The sequence below is a fragment of the Marmota marmota genome, unplaced genomic scaffold (genome assembly GCF_001458135.2).
Source record: "Marmota marmota marmota unplaced genomic scaffold, marMar, whole genome shotgun sequence".
Lineage (NCBI taxonomy): Eukaryota > Metazoa > Chordata > Mammalia > Rodentia > Sciuridae > Marmota > Marmota marmota.
Window position 1 is genome coordinate 4640917 of NW_026000174.1, and position 22717 is coordinate 4663633.

A 22717-nucleotide genomic window follows, 5' to 3' on the forward strand; every position below is an offset into this window, starting at 1 on the left:
ATGGCAGATTATTTCCTCCATCTTCTACAGTTGCCATAATTTGTCTCACATCACAATACAGTGGTGGAGCCTATTTAACAACTAAGTTTAGGCAATTATTTTACTATGGTGACTCTGGAACATTGTTTTAATTAGGTTATATCTCAGAATCTCCTCTTCCATGAAATGTTTTATAATAAATCTTTTAACACTATTGCAACATATGTTTATTAAACACTAAAGCTTATTATACAGGTCAATTAAATTCTCCAGTTTGTTTATGGTTTAGATCAGAGTCATGCCTGTTTGTGTTTGTATATGATGATGGCTGGAATGGTGAGCTACCAGACTGGTTATTTTATTCCAGGGGTATATGAATTTTGGTAAAGGCTTTGCGTGTGGGGTTTGTATGCCCATGCAAGGCAGGATGCTTGACTTTAGGACTGCCAAAGGAAGAAAAATGAAACCAAGGCTCATTGCATAAAACTGAAATTTAAAAAAGATACTCATTTAATAAAAGGCGTTCTAAAAAAACTTCATTCACTAGTGGGGAAGGTAACAATGAAGCATGTTTCTATTAAGTGTGGAAAAGGGGGGAAAAAATCCCCAAAACTTAAAATTAACCCTTTATTTGTAAAACCATCTCCAAAAAAAAAAAAAAAAAAAAAAAAAACCCACAAAAGTGCTCCTGGATGAATGAAATATCTGGACAACCAGCAGAGGGATCTGCAAAATTATTCTGTAAAAGCAGTTGTAGAACTAAGAGTATCTGGGTCTCCCACAGGACTGAAAATCATTCAAGAACTCAGAAGAAAAATGTACCATGGCATGCAGAAAGTACCTTCCATGAGTGAAATCAGTGGTATTAGTCTCCTAAGAAAATTAGGAAATAAGAGTGACAACAATTTAAATATGTTTTAAATTAAGGCCTGGTAGAGAAGGGATAAAAATCATAATACAAGAACAAAACACCATTATAAAGTCTGAACAGATTTTAAAAATAAATATACATCTGTAAATACATTAAAAATACTCTTTCAATAAAAAATCACAAAAGATTAAAATTTAAGATGAAAACATACATTAGAAGATAATAATTAGATCTGCAGCTATAAACCAAATAGCAGCACAAAGATAGAAGGTAAAAAAAAAATGGAGATATATGAATACATAGAATGGGGGGAAAATGCAAGAGGCCTGTAGATAGAGAAAATCATAAGAATGAGAGAGAAGAAACATTGGAAGAGTTAATTATTCAGGGTTTTTTTTTTTTTACCTTTAATCAGATTAAATAAATATAATAAGTTCCAAGTAGGAGGCATGATTCTTAAAATACAACAATTAGATTAACACTAGATATCACATAATAAAAGTTGATACCAAAAGATACTGTGGGATAATATCTTCAAAATACTGAAGTAAAATCTATGTCATTTTAGAACTCTCTATATCACATTTAAAGTCTAAGGTAAATATTGACAGTTAAAAAAATATTTAAAAATGAATATGTTTATCCCAGACTTTTATTGATAGACTACTAAAATGTATACATCTGTAAGAAGGAAATTTAATTCAGAAAGGTTAGGGTAGTAAAAATAATGAGAAAATGAACTTATAGCATGTTGGAGTTGATGTAAATTTTAATTGTTAAAAAAAATAATAGCAATGATGACTGACATGGTAAAAGGAAGTAATACATTAAAAGGGGGCTAAAACTCCATAAAAGAATAACATGGAACATTAGGGGTGGTATAAAATTGTACAATTCATAAATTGTATAATTTGTTCAATTGTACAAATTTATGAAAATTAATTAAAAATTTTTATATCAAACAAAAAGAATAATTAGCCTTTCAGGTTTTAATATTTGTTGTAATGCATAGGCAATGTGGCATTGCCATAGGTAAATAAAAGAAGAATAATTTTTTAAAAACCAAGAACACAATTTTATGAATACATCTTTGTTCTAGACTTATGACTTTGAGTTGCAATAAGTAAATATGGAAAATAAATAGCATTTTTATATACCAAATAAATAAATTCAGTATACATATGAGGGCAAAATAGATTCCTGCCTGTTGTTAAAACACATACATACAAAAAACCTTGAAAACATTTGTTAAAAGCAAAAAAAAATTTAAATTGTACAGAAGAACATATAAGACAATATATTTTTGAACTAGAATAGGAAATATTTTTAGGATACAATGCTGTATAAACAAAGGAAAATGTGAAATTTCAATACATTTAAAAATTAATGAAGTCTCTGTTATGATAAAGCATGAATTAAGCTAAAAGACCAGTCAAAGATTGGGAGCAGATATGTTCAAAGGCTTTCATAAAGAAAGCACTAATGTCCAGAATACTATGTACTTTCACAAATCAATAAGAAATATATAACCCTACTGGTTAAAATTTAAAAGAAAGATACATGAGATGTTCAAATGTTGAAAAATTAATTTTGATGACTTTGAGAATAGAAACAAGAAGAGATATAAGTATAGCTCATTTATAATTACGGTAAGTGGGTTTACTGTCAAGTAACTCAAAACTACTTTTTTCACGCTTATCGATAAGTTGGTGTCTCTTCAGTATAGGAATATATCTGTGACTGCTTTAATTTGCACACATTGTCTTTGAGATACACATAAGCTCACAGTCACAATGTTTCCTATTGTCCAAGGGATAAAACATGAGGGGAAATTTAGCTATTTCATTGCTTTGTTATATGCACTGGCACTAATTATTTTTCTTTTTCCAGCTAACACCTTTTATTGGGTTTGCATTATATAAAAACAAAACCAAAGTACTTTTTCTCTCTGAGCTCCCACATCATTTTTGCCCATCTTTTATAGTGCCATTCTATACTGAAATTTATTTCTTTATTCATCTGTGTCCCCAACTATAATATGGTTATAATAGAAGAGGGCCTATATATTATTCATTTAAAGTCCCTAGAATTTGACATGTGGTATATACTCAATAAATTTTTATGGGAAATTATTGGTTATATATTCATTACAAAAAATGATAACATTAATTTGTTCTCATGTAGATGACTCACATGATACACAAGTACTTAAAACACAGTATGACTTTTTTATCTTCTCCTTTCTACCACCATGTACAGAGGCAACTAACATTAACCTTTTGATATTTCTTTTAAATGAAGTTTAAAAAATACTGTGTTTCTACTACTCACAAATCGTAGGTAGTATATATTTTCTGCACTTGCTGTTTAATAATTGATTAATATCACATGTTAGCCAAAAACTATCAAATGTGCATATCAAATATGCAAATAAACTAAACAAAAATCCTTACATGAGATCAATTTTATACATTAACTTGCTTGTATCTCAATAAGAATTTTCTTTGGTGTGTATTAAACACTGAACCTTGATAGTTTTTTAAGCTACCAGATATTGTTTCTAGGTTTTAATTTTTACTCTGTTTTAAAAATAATTATGTATATTTAGACGATTTTTTTAAAGAAAATCATTCATGTGCCAGGCAGAAAATGTACAATAATTAATGATTGGATTTAAATATTGCATTTACCTTGAGAATTCAGAGAAGGCTCACATAGTGTGTGTGCTGAGGCATGAACCCAAAGCTGCTTAAAAGGATTAATGTTGTTTCTCAAACTCAGCAGCACTGGTAGGCTTCTGTCATATGAGGTATTAAAAATGAAATTATAAAGGAAAAGGTCTGTCCAGGTACCAATCGTATCCAGATGGGAAGTGTCTGAAAAATTTGTTTTCTTTACACAGCAGAGCTGAAAAAGTTATTTATCTCATTCAGCAGAGCAATGGTTAGAGGCTGCTAGGATTAACTGCAGACAGCTGCCACCCTTTTCACAGCAGGTACATCTTCCCAGGGAGAGCCCAGGGAAGATAGTTGTGTAACTATGGCGATACCTTCATTCATTATCCATCTTTCAAACAACTTTTACAATTGAAAATGTATAAGTTCCTCTCCTAGTGACTCTTCCAGTCTCTCCTCATTTAGGAATTTTCCTACTTTGTTCTAGACAAACTTATTTTGAATATCTACATTTTGCTTAGCATTTGTGTGACATAAGTATGGGTTCTGACTACCCCACACTGTCTTTTCTACCTCCATCTTCTTATTATTGTTATTGTTTATGTTGAATTTTTACTTGGTAGTTCAATTTATTTTCCAAAGAATTCCATCCTGGAAAAGTCTGTGAAGAGTTTTGGTCAGGTGTGCAAAGGTCATGAGAAGTTCAGCATAAAAGCAAAACCAACAAATGAAATAATCTACTATCAGAGATCTCTCCAAACTGCAGTTCTCATGATTTAGTTCATCTTAATTTTCTAGGAGAATGCAAAAAAAATATATTTTACAATCTGTCAGTCCCACTATAGTAAATTAGCATTATTTGCTTCCCTTTATGGTATTATTAATGGTTTAAAAGTTCAGTACTTTCTGTCTCAACTCTTTATTGTCTGATTCCATCTTAGAATTTGGAAAACAAAACTTTCATTCTTTAAGTAGGATTGGTTCCCCCTATCCTTTTATACAGTCAGTTGAATACTCCTTGAACTGCAGCAGGGCTCAGATTGGGTAAGCTATGGTCCTGCTGTGAAGCTCTTTGAAACCTTAACAGGAATTATCATGTGTTTATTTGTTAGATTTCTGTGGTCCTTTTCTTCCCAAGAGTACAGGATATAATATGGAAAACTGTGCACAGGGGTTGTCTAAAGAATGTCAAAAAGAAATTAATGGAAAGCAGTGCTTTAGGAAGTGAGATCACAGAGCAAAAGGAATAGCTAAAGGCAAAAGCAAACCCTGGGTGGCAGTGAGGTGTGCCAGAGAAGGTAGAAGATGCTTGGCTATTCCAAGGGTGCCACTCTTGGCCTTGCAGGGCACTGGAACATTTCACCTCAGCCTATGTTTCTGGTGAGCACTGGAAATTTTTTGCCTTTTATTCATATGAAGACCTACAATCAGAACTACAGACTCATGGGGCAGGAAAGGGCTTGAAACATCATCTACCCTATTTTCTTAATTTACAGATGAGGCAAATCAAGCCCTAAGAGAACAAGGAGACAATCTAGAAGTAATGTCAGGGTCAGAAACCAGATTATTTATTTTTTCAATCAACATCCATTGAATACATTGTAAAGATCAATGTTATAGGCACAGGGTTACTTTAGTGACTAACATGGCTATGAATTCTGACTACCAGTGTCCTATCCCACAATGCCATACTGTACCTCCAACTGACTATGAGGTATCTGATGTCCTATTATATATATTTTTATCTGTCGATGGACCTTTATTTTATTTATTTATATGTGGTGCTGAGAATCAAACCCAGTGCCTTACACATGCTAGGCAAGTGCTCTACCATTGAGCTACAATCCCAGCCCTACAATATCTTTTCACTGATTCCAGACTCAACCCTTGTAAGAGATAGACCTTGGTGACTTTGTTGTGAGAAGGAATTCTTTTCTTAGTGTCTGCAATTGTGTTGATGTTCTCTGATCCATATGTGCTCATAGGACTCTTCTGCCAAATCAACTAGAAAACATTTACTGGATGGAGTCTTATTTTTGTGTCACTGGAAGGCAGGTTATACTTGCTAACAAGAACAATTTATTTTTTTCCTTTAGTAGAATTGGCAAAGGGCTTAAACTTTCTCTCTCATTGGTAAAAACATTTGTCTCTTTAAATTGACTTTACCTTAAAAGTGCCTCACATGATAGTCTAAACTCTAATAAGATAATTAAAGTTGGAAATTCCTGGTGTTAGAATTAAGCATGAAAATTCTTCAAAGAAACATGATTTAAGAGCTGGCATAAATCTTCCTTCCCAAAGGTAATATTACAATTGTCCATTTAACACTGGATGTCATTGCAAGAAAACCTGGTGTTAAAAAAAGAAAAGAAAAAGTAGATTAGTCTATTTTAGTTTAAAGGTAGCTTTAAACCCCTTTCCATATTTCAGTTCCCAAGCTGAAAATCTGTGCAGTAAAAGAGATTCCAGTTCTTTTAGAGGTAAATCCAATGCCTTGGAAAATGAAGGACTTTCACTGAAGCATTTGGAAGGACATTTCATTCTGCTCACTTTGCCCTTTGTCCCAGGTCAGTCTCTATCAAAACAAAGTGCTTCTCTTGCAAGCTGTGGATAAGGCTGGCTGATGGGCAGAGATGAAACTATTTCCTTCTACCAAATGGATTGAGGAAGACACAGGGAAGAAAGCTTATGTTTCTAGCCCACCCCCAACCCCCACCAGTAGTCATCTTAGAGAATTTGAGTGAGGTTTGGGCTCCAGGGACACCTGTTTGTGCCTGCAGGGCCAGATTCCTGGTGGCCCTGCCTCTCCCTGAGCCTGGCAGCTCTCTCCCCCTTGCCTGGCAGCTCCTGTATTGGCTGATTTACCTGCGAGGCTGTATGTGGATCTGTCTTCTCACGGTCACTGCCGCCAGCACGTACTGTCAAGACCGAGGGAAGCCAAGCGAAGAGTGCAACTGCCTGAGCCCGGAGCCAAAGGTGAGCTGCCTCTGGGAGGAGTTGACTGCAGCTTCCCTTCCTCCTAACACGCATGGAGTTTGGTGGCGACAGTGCTGAAGAACTGCGGACAGATACTTAGCCAACTGGATGTGTGAGAGCTGGCAAGGAAGGCAGCGCCGCCTCACCCGGACCTCCTGCTGGCAGGATGTAAATATACCTGCAGACTGGCCAAACAGGACTGCCTTTTCCCCCCCAACCCCTCCCTCCTCCCACCCTCTCCCTCAGCTAACCAGCATGAGAGGAACTGAGAAAGCAACAGCCTGCAAGTGACAGCTCCAGCCGGATTCCGGATTCCGCTTGCCTCTGAGCCGAGGTGGGAAGTTGATTGTGCAGCAGCTTCATTGTGAATCCCTTCCATTGGCATCACTATGTTTGCCTCTATCTGGTATGCCAAGAAGCTGGGTCGCAGGTTCGTGCACAACGCCAGGAAGGCAAAATCAGAGAAGGTATGGAATGAGTGGGGATGAAGACTGCCTTTCCGATTTGCCAAGTGCCTGCTCTGGACTATTGGTCTGAGTACAGACGCAGTCTTCCTTAGCCTGGGATGAGAACCTGCCTCTCACTGTGAATGTGGTCCACGGCACTTAAAGAAGGGATAACTCTTAGAGCCTAGCTTGCTAGGGAAGGGAGCATTTAGGGTTAAGCAGGATCATTGATTATTCAAAATATTTGGTGAAATCATGAATTTGATAGAGTGTCTCAACAGAGACTTAATATTCCTTTAGATTACATAGGATGAAAGAAATTGAGCAGCTGCAATTTTTGCTTATTCAGGGAGCTCTTGAGTAAACTTGTTGCTGTACTGCATTATTTTTATTGCTGTGATCTTTAGTTCTGAAGGGAGCGTTATAAATACCTGAGCCTTTCTTCAGTACATGTGTTCTAGCCTGTGTCCTAGGAACACATTTTTGAGAGTTTCAGTAACATTGACCAGACCTCACTAGAGTGTTTGATATTTTTTCAAATCAACAAAATCATCATTTTAAAAGTGTTAGCCATGAGCAAGTATTATGTTTATAATCAGATAATCATAGCCATTTAGAGAAAACCTTTCCTTTCTTTTATTCAGCATGACTAGTTTTTTTTTTTCAGAGAATTTCTTTGTAGACTTACCTCATGAGTTATATTTCTCTATTAAAATGGTCTGTAAGTCCTGAGATGTATATTACCAGCCTAACATAACTGAAGTTGATGGTGTATAGATTTATTTTTTCCCATATTTTCCAGGGAACTGGCCAAATTGTCATATTTAGGAAATCAGTATCCAATTTGATAGGTTCTGGGGAAACTTACAAAGGTTAAAAAAAAAAATCTTGTGAAGCAGAGATTTTGCATATTGTCCTGAGGATGTGATCTTTAGCTCTATCTCCTTCCTGCTATGTGTGTGTGTGTGTGTGTGTGGGGGGGGGTGTATACATATATACACTCACTCTTAGGCTTGACCCAGAGTTAGCTTTTTGAGTCTGTGGCATAGTCCTTTCTTTCAGCTACAAGAATGCCTTGATTGTAACTTACTGTTCATTCCTTCAATGTGGGAATGTTGATAAAATAAGAATTCTGTGATAAACCAAGTACATCGTCTGTAGTGTGAAAAAAGAAAATATCACTAGAGTTCTGACTTCAGGACCGGAGACTTTTAGAATTACAGATTTGAGGTCATAGAATCATAACTGACTTGTTATTTATTGGCAATTTTGGTAGAGGAGAGGAAGGGGATTGTTGGGGTAGAATTTGTCCCTTTCCCAATCCTATAATTCACAGTAAAATGATTGTAAACCTATCATGTTCCAGTACCATATATATTGAACAATTCAGTTTTGGGTGTGTTTTTTTTCTCCCTCAGTAATTTTTAAAGAAAGAATCTTGCAAGTAGGTCTTTTATTAGCGCTAATGTTTTGAAAAAGTGCTTCTTCCTATAAAAAATTATAGGTTGTGTGGATGAGAGAACTGTCAGGACCGCAAATGGCTCTGAAAGCCATGGGGAGATAATGCCTTATACCAAATTCATATGCAAAGAAAAGTTGAAGCTCCCAGTGCCACTTAATTCAGGCTTGGGCCTCAACGTGGAACATAGCAGCTCTATGGAACTCTGTACAGAGTTTAAAGGATGCTATTCCAATGCAGTGACACTGGTTTCTGCTTCTTGAGTCTGGAAGGAGGTAGCGAGGGGCTCTAGGACATCCCCTTCATTGCAACAATGGCTAACAATTAGAACAGACATGAAGAAACAACATGTGAGGTTAAGGGTTTTAAAGTCTTTATTTATCTTACCCATAGAGTAAGATACAGTCACATCAGGAAATTAACTTTAGAGAACCAAAGTTTAGCTCTCAGACTGATAAAGCCTGGAGGAAAAATATTAACTCTACTGCCCTGTGCTAGCCAAGAGGGCTGGAAGAAGGATTAATTTTGAACACTAGGTGCTGATAACCAACATGAAAATAGAATCCTTTTTTTTTCCCCCATGAAATTTGTATTCAGAGAGTTACTAGAATAAATTAAAGATGTATTACCTTGAAAAATGTAGGCACTCAGTCAATTGCTTGGTAAATGGATACAGTTTTGTTTTTTATATATCTAATTTTGTCACATGGCTTATTTAAACCAATAACTGTGAATTCATATTTTATCTAAAAATTCAGTAATATATTTTGGTAAGGTTGTTACCAAACAATGCTGCAAGCTGAATTAATTCATATAAAGTATTTCTGTGGCATCAGAAATTACATAGTTTCAAACACGGTGGGGGGCATGAAGTGATGTTATAGATATATGGTCAGGGTGGAAAAAGATGCATATGATTATTATTGAGTTTTATTTGGAGAATGACTAATAAGTTGTAAATAACTATTGATATACTCAAAGCATGTTTTAGCATTTGAGGACATAAATCTTTCATGGAAACTGGTTGTGATTTTTAGTATCCTCTGTAAATTTGGCTTTTTTCCCCTCCAACTCAAATAAAACAACCTGCACCCATCAGAGCCCTTTGTTTCTATTTTCACATTCAGATATGGTCTGGGAAGTGTTTTCTTCAGGCTGGGGTTAATTGAAAAGCTAATTGGGAATGTGCAAGCCTGCATGTCATCCTAAACACATAGTATGTCCTATTTCTGGTTGGATCAGCTAATGCAGTTGAATGCAGTCACATTGTGTAATGTCCATCATGGTAATCATGACAATAACATTAATAAAGCCACTGTTTACACACATTATACGTAAGATTTAATTTAATCTTTATTGAAATCATATTAGATATAAGTTATTTTTCCTGCATCCTAGAGAGGAGAATAGCTGGGCCAAGGACAAAGAACTACTAGTAACTATTAGTAGTGGGGTTTGAACCCAAGTCAGTCCAAGCTGTTACAAAACTGTCTCCCTGAGACTCTTACTCTCTTCCATCCACTTATAATTCTCCCGGATCCCTACATGGCCTTGTCTGAATAAGGGTAACTATTCCTTTTTGTCTTGCCCTTCTTTTGTATACTAGAACTCCAAAGTCATGAGGTTTACAGAATCAAAGTTTCTCATTGTGTAACTCAACCCCCTTATTTCAGATTAGACTGTCCCCAAGCTATCTTGAACAGACACTTGTCTTTACTGTTGCTGAAGATTTCACATTCTTGTTACTCTCTAGGTGGAAAAAAAATGTAGCAAGATATTGTTTGTAGCCTGTTATTCCTTAAGAATAGCTTGTAATTGCCATAGTCTTACAACCTAAACATTGGCATTTACACTCTTTGCTTATTCCTATAGAATCTAAAGATGTCTTTCATCAAAAAGGTCCTGAAAGTGTGACAGTTTGTAGAAGTGCTTTCTTTTTAGAATGAGTCAAAGATGTTAGGTGATTCATGTTTCCATTTTTCTAAAAAAGGAAAGCAAAAGACTCTTTGTTATTCTTCATTAAAAAGACAGTTCGTTCATACCAACAAATTCTGTGAAGAAAATCATTTTTTAAAATGATAAAAAAAAGACTGTTTGGCTATAATAGAACACCTCCATTCATGTAATCATCCCCCCCTTTTTTTCAATTTTGATCTTGTGTAATTAATTCAGAAATTTGTGTTCTACCTTTTTGCCTGTTGTCACATTTCAACTTAAATGGCTTAATTTAGTCAGTCTCCAGATTGTGTTACTCTAAAAGGCCAGCTGAAGAAACTTTAAGATAAATTGAAAAATGCAATTTCTGGTGTCATAATAATATGTAAGAGTACTAAAGTACTTAACGTTGTGAAACTTCACTTCCTCATCAGTAATCTATGATTTCTTTCCTTTGTTTTTGTTTTATTTTTTATATTTATTTATTTGTCTTTTAAGTGTTTACTCTGAAAAGCATATGCATCATGCATTTAGAAAAGGCTAGTATCAATATTCATCATTTAATAAATAGCTGTGTATGAGCTTGGCATTCATATAACCTACAAGTGATGTAACTGAGCCCACATCCTCACATTGGGCTATAATATACCTTGAAGAATTTTTTCAAGAACCTATGTTAGATCTGTCTTTCTCCCTATCTAAATCTAATACATTAATTCAACATAAACTCAAATAAAGACCCTAGTGATATACTTTCTGGCACGATGGTGAAGGAAAGAGAACTATGCCCTTGATAATCCTGGCATAATATAAAGAACATTGGGCTTAGGGCAAGGATATACAGGAAGGGTAGTCCTGCTCTTTGATATCCAGCTTGAAGACAGTCATTTGGCTTCCTGGCCTCAGTTTTCTCATCTGTCAGATGGAAGCAACATCTATGTTTCAGTAGGTCCCCTACTTTTCATTCTTCAGAATGAAATCCAAGCCCCTTAGTCTGCTTTACAAAGTCCATCATTTCCTATTTACTATCATACCTTGCCCTTCTTCCATGAGCATTCTAAATCCAGCACTCTGAACTACATTCACTTCTTTATATGATGAATGCTTTCTCTAGCTTCTAAAATTTTGCTTAACCATTTCAGCTAATTAGCTGACCACAGACTAGCCATATTCCTCTTTTATTCTGTTCCAATCTTATATGACATCACAGTCACTAAGAAACTTCCCCTGGCCACTGAAAACCCAGTATGGGTCTTCTGTCAGTCCCCTTGGCAACTTTTATATTGATTCCATAATCATACTATAGCCATTTAAGTTGCAGAAAATAAAATTTAAAAAGCCTCCCATACTCTCAATATATATTTACATGTCTAAACCAGAACAATGGTTAATATCATTGAACTTGTTCTGAGATGAGAACTCTAATATGAATATCATTTCTCATGAGATTATTACTACTAGTTTTTAGAGAGAAAACACATCACCAAGAGGTGGCTGGGATTTAACATCATGAATATGGCTCTAGAACTCAAATACTTTATTAGTAAACAATACTTTGTGCATACACACACACACACACACACACATATATATAACACATGTGTGTTAAACTATATATCTAATAATGTATGTTTACAGTTAGAATCAAGGTTATTTTTCACTATGAAAAGTAAATTTAAAAAATGAGTTAAGATGCAAATCTGAAATTTTGCTTAGGCATTATAAGAAATGTCCTAATGTTGAAGATTCGCCAATCCTTGGTGAGTGACAGAATCTCCCTCTATCTATTTTTGCTTCATGGTAGACTGAAGAGTAGTCTGACCTAGAGAGAGCAATGGACAGACTGTCCTCTCAAGTCCACTTCTTAGAGTCTTGTGAGTCTTTGAAAACTCCTCCGTTGTGAGCAGCAGCATGACTCAGCGCCAGTGTGAGCCTAGCTGTGGTGACAAAGAGGACAGGTGTTGTCCATGCTGAATGCAGCCCTGCAGTTCTCTCCTGTCACCTGGAGGGCAAAGCAAGCAGCAGAATGGAGCATGATAGCACCTGTTCTGAGGCCCCAGTGTTGCTACCCACCCTGGCAAAGAACAGGGCACAGCTATTTTCAGGTCAGGAAGAGAAAACAGAGGAAAGGACAGGATCAGAGAAATGGCTTAAAGGAAAAAGTGGGGGAGTAGGCTGGCAAGCAAGAGAGGTCACAAAAGCCGTGTTTAACAGTTACCAATTGTGGAAATAACATTTCAGCAGGTTACTCAAGCACTTTGATATGCACTTTAAATGTATCATTTCACTGAATCCTTCTGAGTTAATCCTCTGATTAGTGCCATTTCACAGATGAAGAAACTGAGGTATAAGAGGTTGAAGGGCGACCCAGAGCATAAATGACAGTTAGCATTCAGATATTACTGAACCTGGAGTCTCTAAGCCTTACCTTTCAAACCTTGAGTTCTCCTTTATGCCTTTTTGGGGTTGAGCAGGCTTTTCATGTATTCCCTAAACATGACTTGATTTTTCACTAAGGATCTTCAGAAAACAGTTATCCAGGTAGGCTACGTTCAGTCCAGTTTACTATACTTCAATTGCAGATGTTTTCATTATTGTTCTCCCCGACCCCCGTCAACCTATGATGTTCCATCATCCCACATGTGGGACACCTAGAAAAACTTAAATTGAAGCCAGGTATAGTGGTTCATGCCTGTAATCCTAGCTACTTCTGCTGAGAGTAAGAGGATGGCAAGTTTGAGGCCAGCTGGGGCAATTTAGCAACACTCTGTCTCCAAAAGAAAGGCTAGGAATGTAGCTTAGGGGTGGAGCACCACCGGGTTCTGTCAGTACCACCCCAAAATAAATAAATAAATAAATAAATAAAACCTTAAATTGAGCAATTTTATGTGTCTTATAAATTTTTATAAGTGTTTCATATATGAGATGATGGACTACCATGGGTTAGTATGACTTTAAAATGGTTTCCCTCAAACACGTATTTTTTAGTGATAGTATACTGAGTGATAAAGATGAAAAGAGAAAGTCTGTCTTCTAACAAGATTAGTTTAACCATGATGATCACTGTAGAGGTAATTTTTTTTTTTTTTTTTTTGGTACTGGGGATTGAACTCAGGGGCACTCGACCACTGAGCAACATCCCCAGCCCTATTTTGTATTTTATTTAGAGACAGAGTCTCACTGAGCTGCTTAGCACCTCACCTTGCTGAGGCTGGCTTTGAACTTGTGATTCTCCTGTCTCAGTCTCCTGAGCCTCTGGGATTACAGGCCTATGCCACCATGCCTGGCTGTAGAGGTAAATTTGGTAATCAGTTTATTTTGTACATGCATTATGTGTGTGTGTGTGTGTGTGTATATGCATTATGTGTATATATGTATTTATGTACATATATACACACATATATACATACATATATACATATATATATATACACACACATACATACTTATACACACATACATATGGTTATAAGAGAAACCCTCTCACTTTAAACAATGCCTTATTGTATTTGATAAGAGTTTCATTTGCTGTACTCATATCTCCTCAAATAAATTATTAAATATTTAGTTAAATTACTAAATCATTCTATTCCATTTATTCAGGACACCTAGCACCTAGTAGGCCCTTAATGAACCTTGGGTGAGTGATTGGACAGGCTGGAACTCTGAACCATACTAATTAGGGGAATTAAGACTGAATTAGGGGTCAGTAGGCTGGGCATTAACTGGCTCTGTCCCCACCCTTTACGTCCTCTTGGCTAAAAGTTAATCTTTCTGGGCTTGAATTCTTTATCTGTAGCCAGGTTTCTTCTAACATTCATTAATTCTGATATGCTATAAGACTGCAAAGTCCTTAAAAGAAAAGATTTTGTATCCATTTGTTTCTGTACTCCTAGCACAATGGCTCATACTAGAAAAACTATGAAAATTAATGTTAAATGATTATATACAAAAGGGTGGGACTTTCTTGACCATTAGTAAGGAGACTGTGATGGAGAGTCTACCCACTTTCAAAGTGGGAGCAAGACGAGAGACATTCAGGGATTCTTCTTTCTTTTCTTCCATTTTTCCTTGAAGGAAGAGGGACACATTTTATAGTGTTGTGTTTGTGACTTCAGTTCTCTTTCCTTTCTCACTTTCTATTCTACGAACATGGACATGGAACAAAGAGTAACCAGTAAAGTACCGGAGTCCTCTTCAAACACCAACAATGACAAATTGAACAAATTGTACAGCTGCTTTGCTCCACATGGCACAAGCTTCCAGGATTATATTTGAAGATTAAATGTTCATTGCTTGAACTCTTTCTACATGAAATTCTAGTTATTTAGAGAATCCCCACCCCACTAGCTGTAAACTAAATTATGTCTCAATCAAAACTCAGATGTTGAAGCCCTACTTACTAATGTGACTATGGGAAGATAGGGCTTTGAGGATGTAATTAAGGTTAAATGAGATCATATGGTGGGGTCCCAATCTACAGGATCCCTTGCCTTATAAGAAGAGAAAGTATAAGTGTGTTCTCTCTCTCCTTCTCTCCCTCTTTCTTCTTCCCTTTCTCCCCCTTTCTTAGTCTTGTTCTGGCTCAAAGAACACAGAGAAAAGTCTATTCCCCATGAAGGGAGCACTCACTAGAGAAAAAAAATAACCCTTTTGAAAACTTGATCTTGGACTTTCCAGCTTCCAGGATCATGATAAATTAATTTATCTTGTTTAAGCCACCTAATTCATGATACTTTGTTATGATAACACAGCTAACTTAGATGCCATCTCCCATCACAGAGGCCACATACACAGACATAAGATGATGTCAAATGAGAAGTGACTTTCTTTCCTATCCTCTTTCTTTCTTTCTTTTTTCTTTTTTTTTTTTGTTCCAGGGATTGAACCACTGAGCCACATCCCTAACCCTACTTATTTATTTATAATTATTTATGTTTTAGGACAAGTTTTTAGAGATTTGCTAAATTGCTGGCTTTGAACTTGTGATCCTCCTGCCTCAGCTTCCCAAGCTGCTGGGATTACAGGGATGCACCACTGTGCCTGATGAGCAATGGTTTTTTGGTGCCCAGAGACAGGGTATCATCACTAGAGAGCAGTAGGTAAATTGTTCAATGGTGTTGATTTTAATTCAAAATATGAAAGTTCTTAAAACACACACAAAACGATAACAACAACAACAAAAACCTTTGCAGGTTCAACATCACCTAATCTTTTGAAGGAGCTAGAAGAGATTATTAAAAATGACAAGGTATTTTTTTTTAAAGGAAGAAGAAAACATAAATTGCAGGGGGCAGGCTATGTTGCTGGTGTTAGAGCGCTTGCCTAACAATTCAATCTCCAGCACTGAAAACAACAAAACAAAACAAAACAGAAGAAGTAGAGAATAAGGGAATGGAAGAACTATTGAATAGCCCATGAGGATCAGTTTGTTTGCCTTTTTATTGTGTTGTCTAAGGCACAGGTCAAGAGAAGTGAATGTGAATCATATACCCAGCAAACTTACTTGAAACAACAACAACAAAACCCACCTCACAGTGTAATTACCATTCTCCCCTTCCATCCTTACTTGTTCCTCTATGTCAGTCTGATTTATGAACAGAATTAGTTGGTTTGCTGTCACTTCAATTTTACAGTTCCTTTAAATTATGGGAGACAATTTCTAGTATGATGAGGCCTTCAAACTTTTTATTAGGATTTGCAGCAAGGTATGACAAAGTGAGTGGTGTTGTCAGTTGTAGGAGATCTGGTTTTTTGAGTTATTTCCCTTTTTTAGCAGCATAGATCTGTTATTGGAAAAGAGGAATTTTGATGATTCCCTAGTGTGGCTGGGGAGAGGAAAAAGTTATGTTGTGATTAGGGGCATTGAGGGATTGCTGCTTGGGAAGTACAAAGAGAATAAGAAAGAGAAATATTTTTCTTGCTCTTTCTATGGTGGCCTAAGACTGACATTTTTGTTTTCTAAGTTCCTCATTAGGTTCTTTATCATCTTTATTGTTCATCTCTTCCACCCATTTTATGGATCCTCTTGTTGGCGCACCTAAGAACAATATGGTAGGGTAAGATTTCAGACCCCGGTACAAATTTGACTCAGCATCTTACTGGTCAGGTGACCTAGATCATACAGATGCTTATTCTCAATTACTAGTGCTCTCATGTATGGTGACAGCCATTCTTGTATGGATTTTTGATTCAGCTAATACTTCCTTCCTTCCTTTCTTCCTTCCATTCCAATATTCAACCTAGTTCTACAAAGGATGCAAAGTAGCTTTTGGTAACTTCTTCCTTAATGATGCCTCTTGCTTGGTACCACTCCCTTGGGTTTCCTAATGGACTTGCTCTCCCATCCTGGTTTTAGGGAATGAAGAGATGTGTAATTATATCTCAGCTATTGGTTAGAAGGGAAAAAAATGACCGAGGAAAACAACTTTCCTTAACAAGTGAAAATTGTTAGTGCACTGACTCTGAGGGAGTTCTGAGTCTTTATTCCTTTTTAAATAATTTTCCCTATCATCCTTATAAAAATCTCACCCCTACCTCTCCCTTCCCCATATCTTCTTTTTCTCAAAATTCACCAACCAATTTTTGAGACTGATTTTCTGTTTGGTGAGAATGTCAGTCAAGGCACATCACTCATTTGAAGGAAATTGATGCATGCTGAATGACTCAAGGTGTTCATCTCCCAGCTGAGCAAATGCATCCCATCACATTTGTAGTTTTGTTTCAAGTCTTGGAATAAAGAGAAAAGAGTTCCAAGTATACTACATTGAATTTCAGAACTAGAAAAATATGTTCTTTTAATAGATGATCATGAACACTTGTAAAATCCTTACTATGGACTACTTGCTATTCTAAGATTTTTACAACTAATTTCACATCTTTCAGTCAGTCCTCACAATGACATATGTGCTAAGTACTACTTATATTCAGTTTACAGTGTGGAATAGAAAGGTCACTTAATGTGCCCAAAGACAAATACTTTGCGGGCTCAAAAGCTAGCATGAAGACCCTGGCAATCGAGGCCTGTGCCCACATTGTTTACTATGGTGCTATTTTTTTTTCTCCCTACATCTTCTAAATGGGTAAGTTGAGTTTGGGAATGAGGGAATGAGGTTTGGGAACTTTCTCTTGGCCAGCATCTCCCAATATTTGTGGCCAAGTTTAGGGGATGTGAACTCATATATTCCCCAATCCAGTCCAGCAGCCTCACTGGCTCAATGTGCCACTGAAATACAAGACCTATCTTCCCATGTCCAAATCTCAGGGAGTTTCAAGCACTACCCTTGTAGTCTTTTTTTTTTTTTTTTTTTGGGGGGGGNCTACACCAATGTCCTCATGGTCACCGTGTCGGCTACCCTGGGGACAGGGACTGTCTTGGATTATCGCTGGCGTGATCACACGTCAGCGAGGGGTAGAGCAGGGGGTGGTACCAGGGATTGAACTCAGGGGCACTTGACCACTGAACCACATCCCCAGCCCTATTTTGTATTTTATTTAGAGACAGGGTCTCACTGAGCTGCTGAGCACCTTGCTTTTGCTGTGACTGGCTTTGAACTTGCAATTCTCCTGCCTCAGCCTCCCAAGCTCCCATCATTATAGGTGTGTGCCACCTTGCCCGGTGACCCTTTATAGTCTTTGATAAGCAGTGGCTGCTAGGTTTCTTTCATTTTTATTTCATATACATATTTTTGGATGGTTATATTGATAATCAATGCTGAAACTTTAGTAAATAATTGATATGATTTCACCATGAGTCTATTAAAAAGAAGAAGAAGAAGAAGAGGAACATACAACAGGATGGCATTTAGAAAACAATTCCACACCAGTGGCTGCATTAATTGCTACTTTGGATATCCCTGCTGTGAATTGAATGGAGCTACTTTGGATGTATTTCTTAGAAATAATCATCTTTATTACCTCTGCTCTAAGTTGCACAGTTTTCAGATTTTTAGAGGCAAATATCTTCACTAATCTCTTTCTCTTTCTGTTTTCATTTGATAAGTAATCCATTTCATTGTTATAACCATTTTTAATGCCCTCAGATTTAATTTATAAAGGGCACAGATATTATAGGACATTTTCCTCTTGCTCTCTCACCACATAACATCCTGTTAACTCTCCAAGTGTAACATTTTGAATATCATGTTTAATTCAAATATAGTCCATTATTTTATTAAAGTTGAGTTTTTATTCTTTGCATATCTCTAGGATTTACAAGAGCTTTATGAAAATGGCTTGTGTGGTACACAAATAAGAATTTCTTTTAGTATCAGTCATTTCACCAATGAGTGTTTAAGAAAAGCAAGATAAAATGTAGGTGATCAGGAGTACTTGTTGGTAGTCATGAACTACACTATCTATGCCTTTTAGAAAACAAATTTAAATACATTTCAGATTAATTTATGCTTTCCATATTCTCAGTTTCATACAATTCACATGATTGTCCTGAACAATTTCAAAGGCATATTTTTTTTCCCGTGGTTCCAGGTTGACCCCAGAAAAATAAAATTCAAGTAAATGAATTATCTGTGGTCTTTAAATCAATTAACATTCATCAGATAATGAGTTCCAAGTATGTTACATTGAGAAAAGAGTTCCAAGTATGTTACATAGTCCCTTGATATTGAACAAAGTCTTACTTGTATGTTACTACTAATGATACTGTACTGGGATTTATAATGGATGCAAAAATTAGAAGTATAGGTATAGAGTGGGGAAAAATACATAGTTAAAGCAAACTCTTAGCAAGCTTCGCACTGTTTTAGCAGTATAAATAACATGCCAATCTTTCCCACTTATTTCCTCTGCCTTGCCCCAGACACCCTGTGTTGTTTTTTGCTGAATCTTTTTTTTTTTTTTTATGCATTCTTAAGCTGTAGGAGCATGCCTGATTACAAACTACCTAGTATATGGTGAATTCACAGAGCTCTATTTTCCAACATTAGAATAAAATAGATCTCATTTGACTATGTTCTTAGGTAACACATGGGGACATCTCTAGGTTCCTTCTAGGGAAAAAGGTCTTAAATTAAAGAACCATCTAGGGGCTGGGGTTGTGGCTAAGTGGTAGAGCACTTGCCTAGCATGTGTGAGGCACTGGGTTTGATTCTCAGCACCATATATAAATAAAATAAAGGTCTATCAACGAATAATATTTTTTTAAAAAAAACTTCTTATTTTTAATATTTCTGTTAATATATATTGAGGTAAGTGAACGGGGTATTTAAGAACATGGTTTCTGGATCCAGACTTCCTGAATTCATACTCCAGCCACCACTGACCAGCTGTTGGACTGTGAACAAATTACTTAAACTTTGTGTGTTTCCATTTTCTCATTTTAAAATAAGACTAACAGTACCTGTCTTACAGGGTTTTTATGGAGGTTGAAGAGTATATATTTGTGACATAATGGGAATTATCCAAATATTTAGAAATTAATATAATTAGACCATTTTTAAGAAAGAGATTTCCTGGTAAAGTTCTGTAGGACTTCTGAATTAGCTAGCTCTTCTATCTCACACTCTGACTCTCATTCTGACTTAGGTTAGTAATGATTACTTAAAACAAGTTCATAATCATGTGCCCCACAGCATCCGCACGGCTGGCAAGCAAACCTTTGCCCTGATATAGCAACCCTCAGTTTCATTGAGCAGTATTTGTGGAAGGGGACTCTTATTTAAGCAGTTGATCTCCCCAGAGATGCTAGGATTACTGACATTTGGTTGTTGAGTCATTATCTTGAAAATCATCTAACCAAGAATATCTTCTTTGATATCTATGCATGAGAACATCTCTGAGGAGGTCCAGCAAAGGCCTCTAATTATTATAATGAATTTCTGTCTCTCTAAATACCAGCTCTGCTTTTGGAAAGGAATTGATCTCCATCATTACTATCTGTCACTTAGTGATAGATATTTTTGTGTGCTTCTTTGCTTTTAGATACCATTCAATGGTTGTGAAAACATTGAAAAAATAGCAGAAAATAGCTTACTTTTTGCATTTTAACTAAAATTCCATATTCTTTAGTGTGGATTGCCTCTATTTCCCACATCATACCAATTTATAATTGATATAATTTATCATTTATTTACAAAATATCCTATCTTTCTGAAAAATAACTAATTTTTATATAAACTGGACATAAATTTCAAGTAATTTGATGAAATAATCTCAAAACCCCATAAATTTATTTATTTAATGGGCATCTTACATCTAACCAAGAGTATCTACAATGCTATGAAGCTGAGGGGTGATGCTGACTGTGATCTATTCAGAACTCAAGGAATGCATTCAATAGTAAATGAGGAAGACAGCAAATAAGCAATCACAGCACAGCCTATGAACACGATATGTTGTGGGATTCTATGCATTTCCATTTTCAGTTGAGTAAATAGCAAATATTTATGAAATAGACCATCCTGGACATTGAAAAGATAAAGCAGGTTGGTTGGGAATTTACTTTGTACCTCATCTACTACAGTACAAAAATGCCAGGCAGGACATGGCCACATTGTCTGAAGTGAGAAGAGAACAATTTAGCTATCAAATGTGAATATAGCCTTTATTATTATGACAAAAGGTATATATAATGTGGCATTCAGTACATTTGCAATATTATACAATCAGCACCACTGTTTCTAGAGTTTTCAAAATTCCAAACAGAAACTCTACCCATCTGAAAATTAGTCTTAATGTAAAAACTTTTGGACTTTTCCCATTTGACCTTTCCATAAGATGTACTGATTAATTTACCATAGTTCCATTTAGCTGTTACAACTCTTCTCTGAATGTTCCAGAAATACCTATAAATGCTTGAACTTCCATTATTTCTTTGATATGATTTTATAACATCTGAAGTAATGAGTAAGCATTTTGTTGCAAGTAGTGCAATTTAATTTCCACTGACTACCTTTAACTGTACTGATCAGTAATTAAATATTTAGTTGTGTAGTAAATTAGCTATGCCATGTGATCATTGGAAAGTGGGTACTCCATTTACTGAAACATAAATGTTTTACAAGGTATTGTAATGTAACTAGTAAATTAATTATGACAGTTTAGGTTTCAGCTAATTAAACTCTTCCTTAGCATTTATTAATTTAAGATCTAAAGTAAAACAACTTTGACAGTGATAATAACTGATGTGATGGTTTTAGTTCTAGCAACCAAGGATAAAATCAGGAAAGAAGAATGCATGTATGTGTCTAGTTATAAATGGAAAAATCCAGTTTCCACTTGTCATCTTTAGGAATTTTGATTGGCAAATCTAAACTAGATTTAAATATTTATTGACAAGAATGACTTGGTGGTCAATGTCATACTCTTATTTAGTTAAACCATTTTTAATAGGAATTGACACCATTACTATAGCAAACAGTTGAATAGATTTTAAAGAGCATTATCAATGTGCCCACAACTGAAGTAGGCTTTTGCAACAACATAATCAAACACAATGAGCCCAGTTAATAAGAATTACTATGACTGGAAACAATTATGCTAATGTCAAATAATAAGAATAACTGATTATTTAGGTAATATAAAGCCAAGTCTTTTTGCTGGTAAAATTGAAGCACAGAACTATTTGGCGATATATATATTTTCAATATTTAGCTTTATAACTTTATAAAGTTATAAAGTTATTATAACTTTATAATCTCAATCATAACCTAGTGTTTTATTTTATTTTATATAATGGAAACTATATGTAAAAAATGTGAAGGTATGTCGAAGAAGATATGGATATATTTAGAAACTCAATCTTTATTTTGTTTGAGAAAAGACTATGATTAGATTGAGGAAGCATCAGGGTTGGAGTCTGAAATTCATTCCTTTGAATCAGCTTTGCCTTTTACTACCTACAAAAGGTACTTACATTTTCAGAGGCTCAGTTTTGTTTTTCTTTTCATCTGTAAAACAGGCATAACAGAAGCAAGTCACTAGCATAGAAATGCTGTAGATAATAGGTGCTCAAAAGTCAATGCATTTATTTATTCACTCAAAGAAGTAGTAACTAGAATTCCCATGTATGCCTAGTATATTCTCAAAGTAGCACAGACATAATTCATCCAAGTGCTCTTCCTAACACTGAAAAGCTCAGGCTAGTAAAGGAGGAAGGGAAGTAAGTAAATAGTTATGTAGTGTGATGTTGAATGTGTTCGTCCAAGTTGTGCAATAATGGAGGAACCATACATTCCATGGGATTTGGAGGCATGAAGGAAGTGCAAAAGAAGAAGTGGGATAGTAAGAATTCTCAAAGAGATAATACTCAGGACAAGTCTGACAGGATAAGGAGTTTGGAAGGAGAGGGGGTCATTCTGAGCAGAGGAAACAGTTTGAGGAAGACACAGAATCCAAAAAGAGTTGTGGTTTTCTGTGT

The 22717-nt window shown here is 35.8% G+C and overlaps 1 protein-coding gene and 1 long non-coding RNA gene across 3 annotated transcripts in view; one reads left to right on the forward strand and one right to left on the reverse strand.

Moving 5' to 3' along the window:
• Positions 1-613: 613 nt before the first annotated feature.
• Positions 614-6497, reverse strand: LOC125612004. The gene is made up of 2 exons (XR_007342240.1): positions 6391-6497; positions 614-5874 (listed from the first exon to the last, which is right to left on the reverse strand). It is a non-coding gene; the product is annotated as an uncharacterized LOC125612004 (long non-coding RNA).
• Positions 6498-6676: 179 nt separating this feature from the next.
• The window catches only part of Dlg2 (discs large MAGUK scaffold protein 2), a 917250-nt gene continuing 901209 nt past the window's right edge, over positions 6677-22717 (forward strand). For both annotated transcript variants that reach the window (XM_048787977.1, XM_048787981.1), the window contains exon 1: positions 6677-6968. In XM_048787977.1, the coding sequence (XP_048643934.1) occupies positions 6891-6968 (78 nt within the window). In that variant the 5' untranslated portion in view covers positions 6677-6890. The remainder of the gene's footprint in view (positions 6969-22717) is intronic.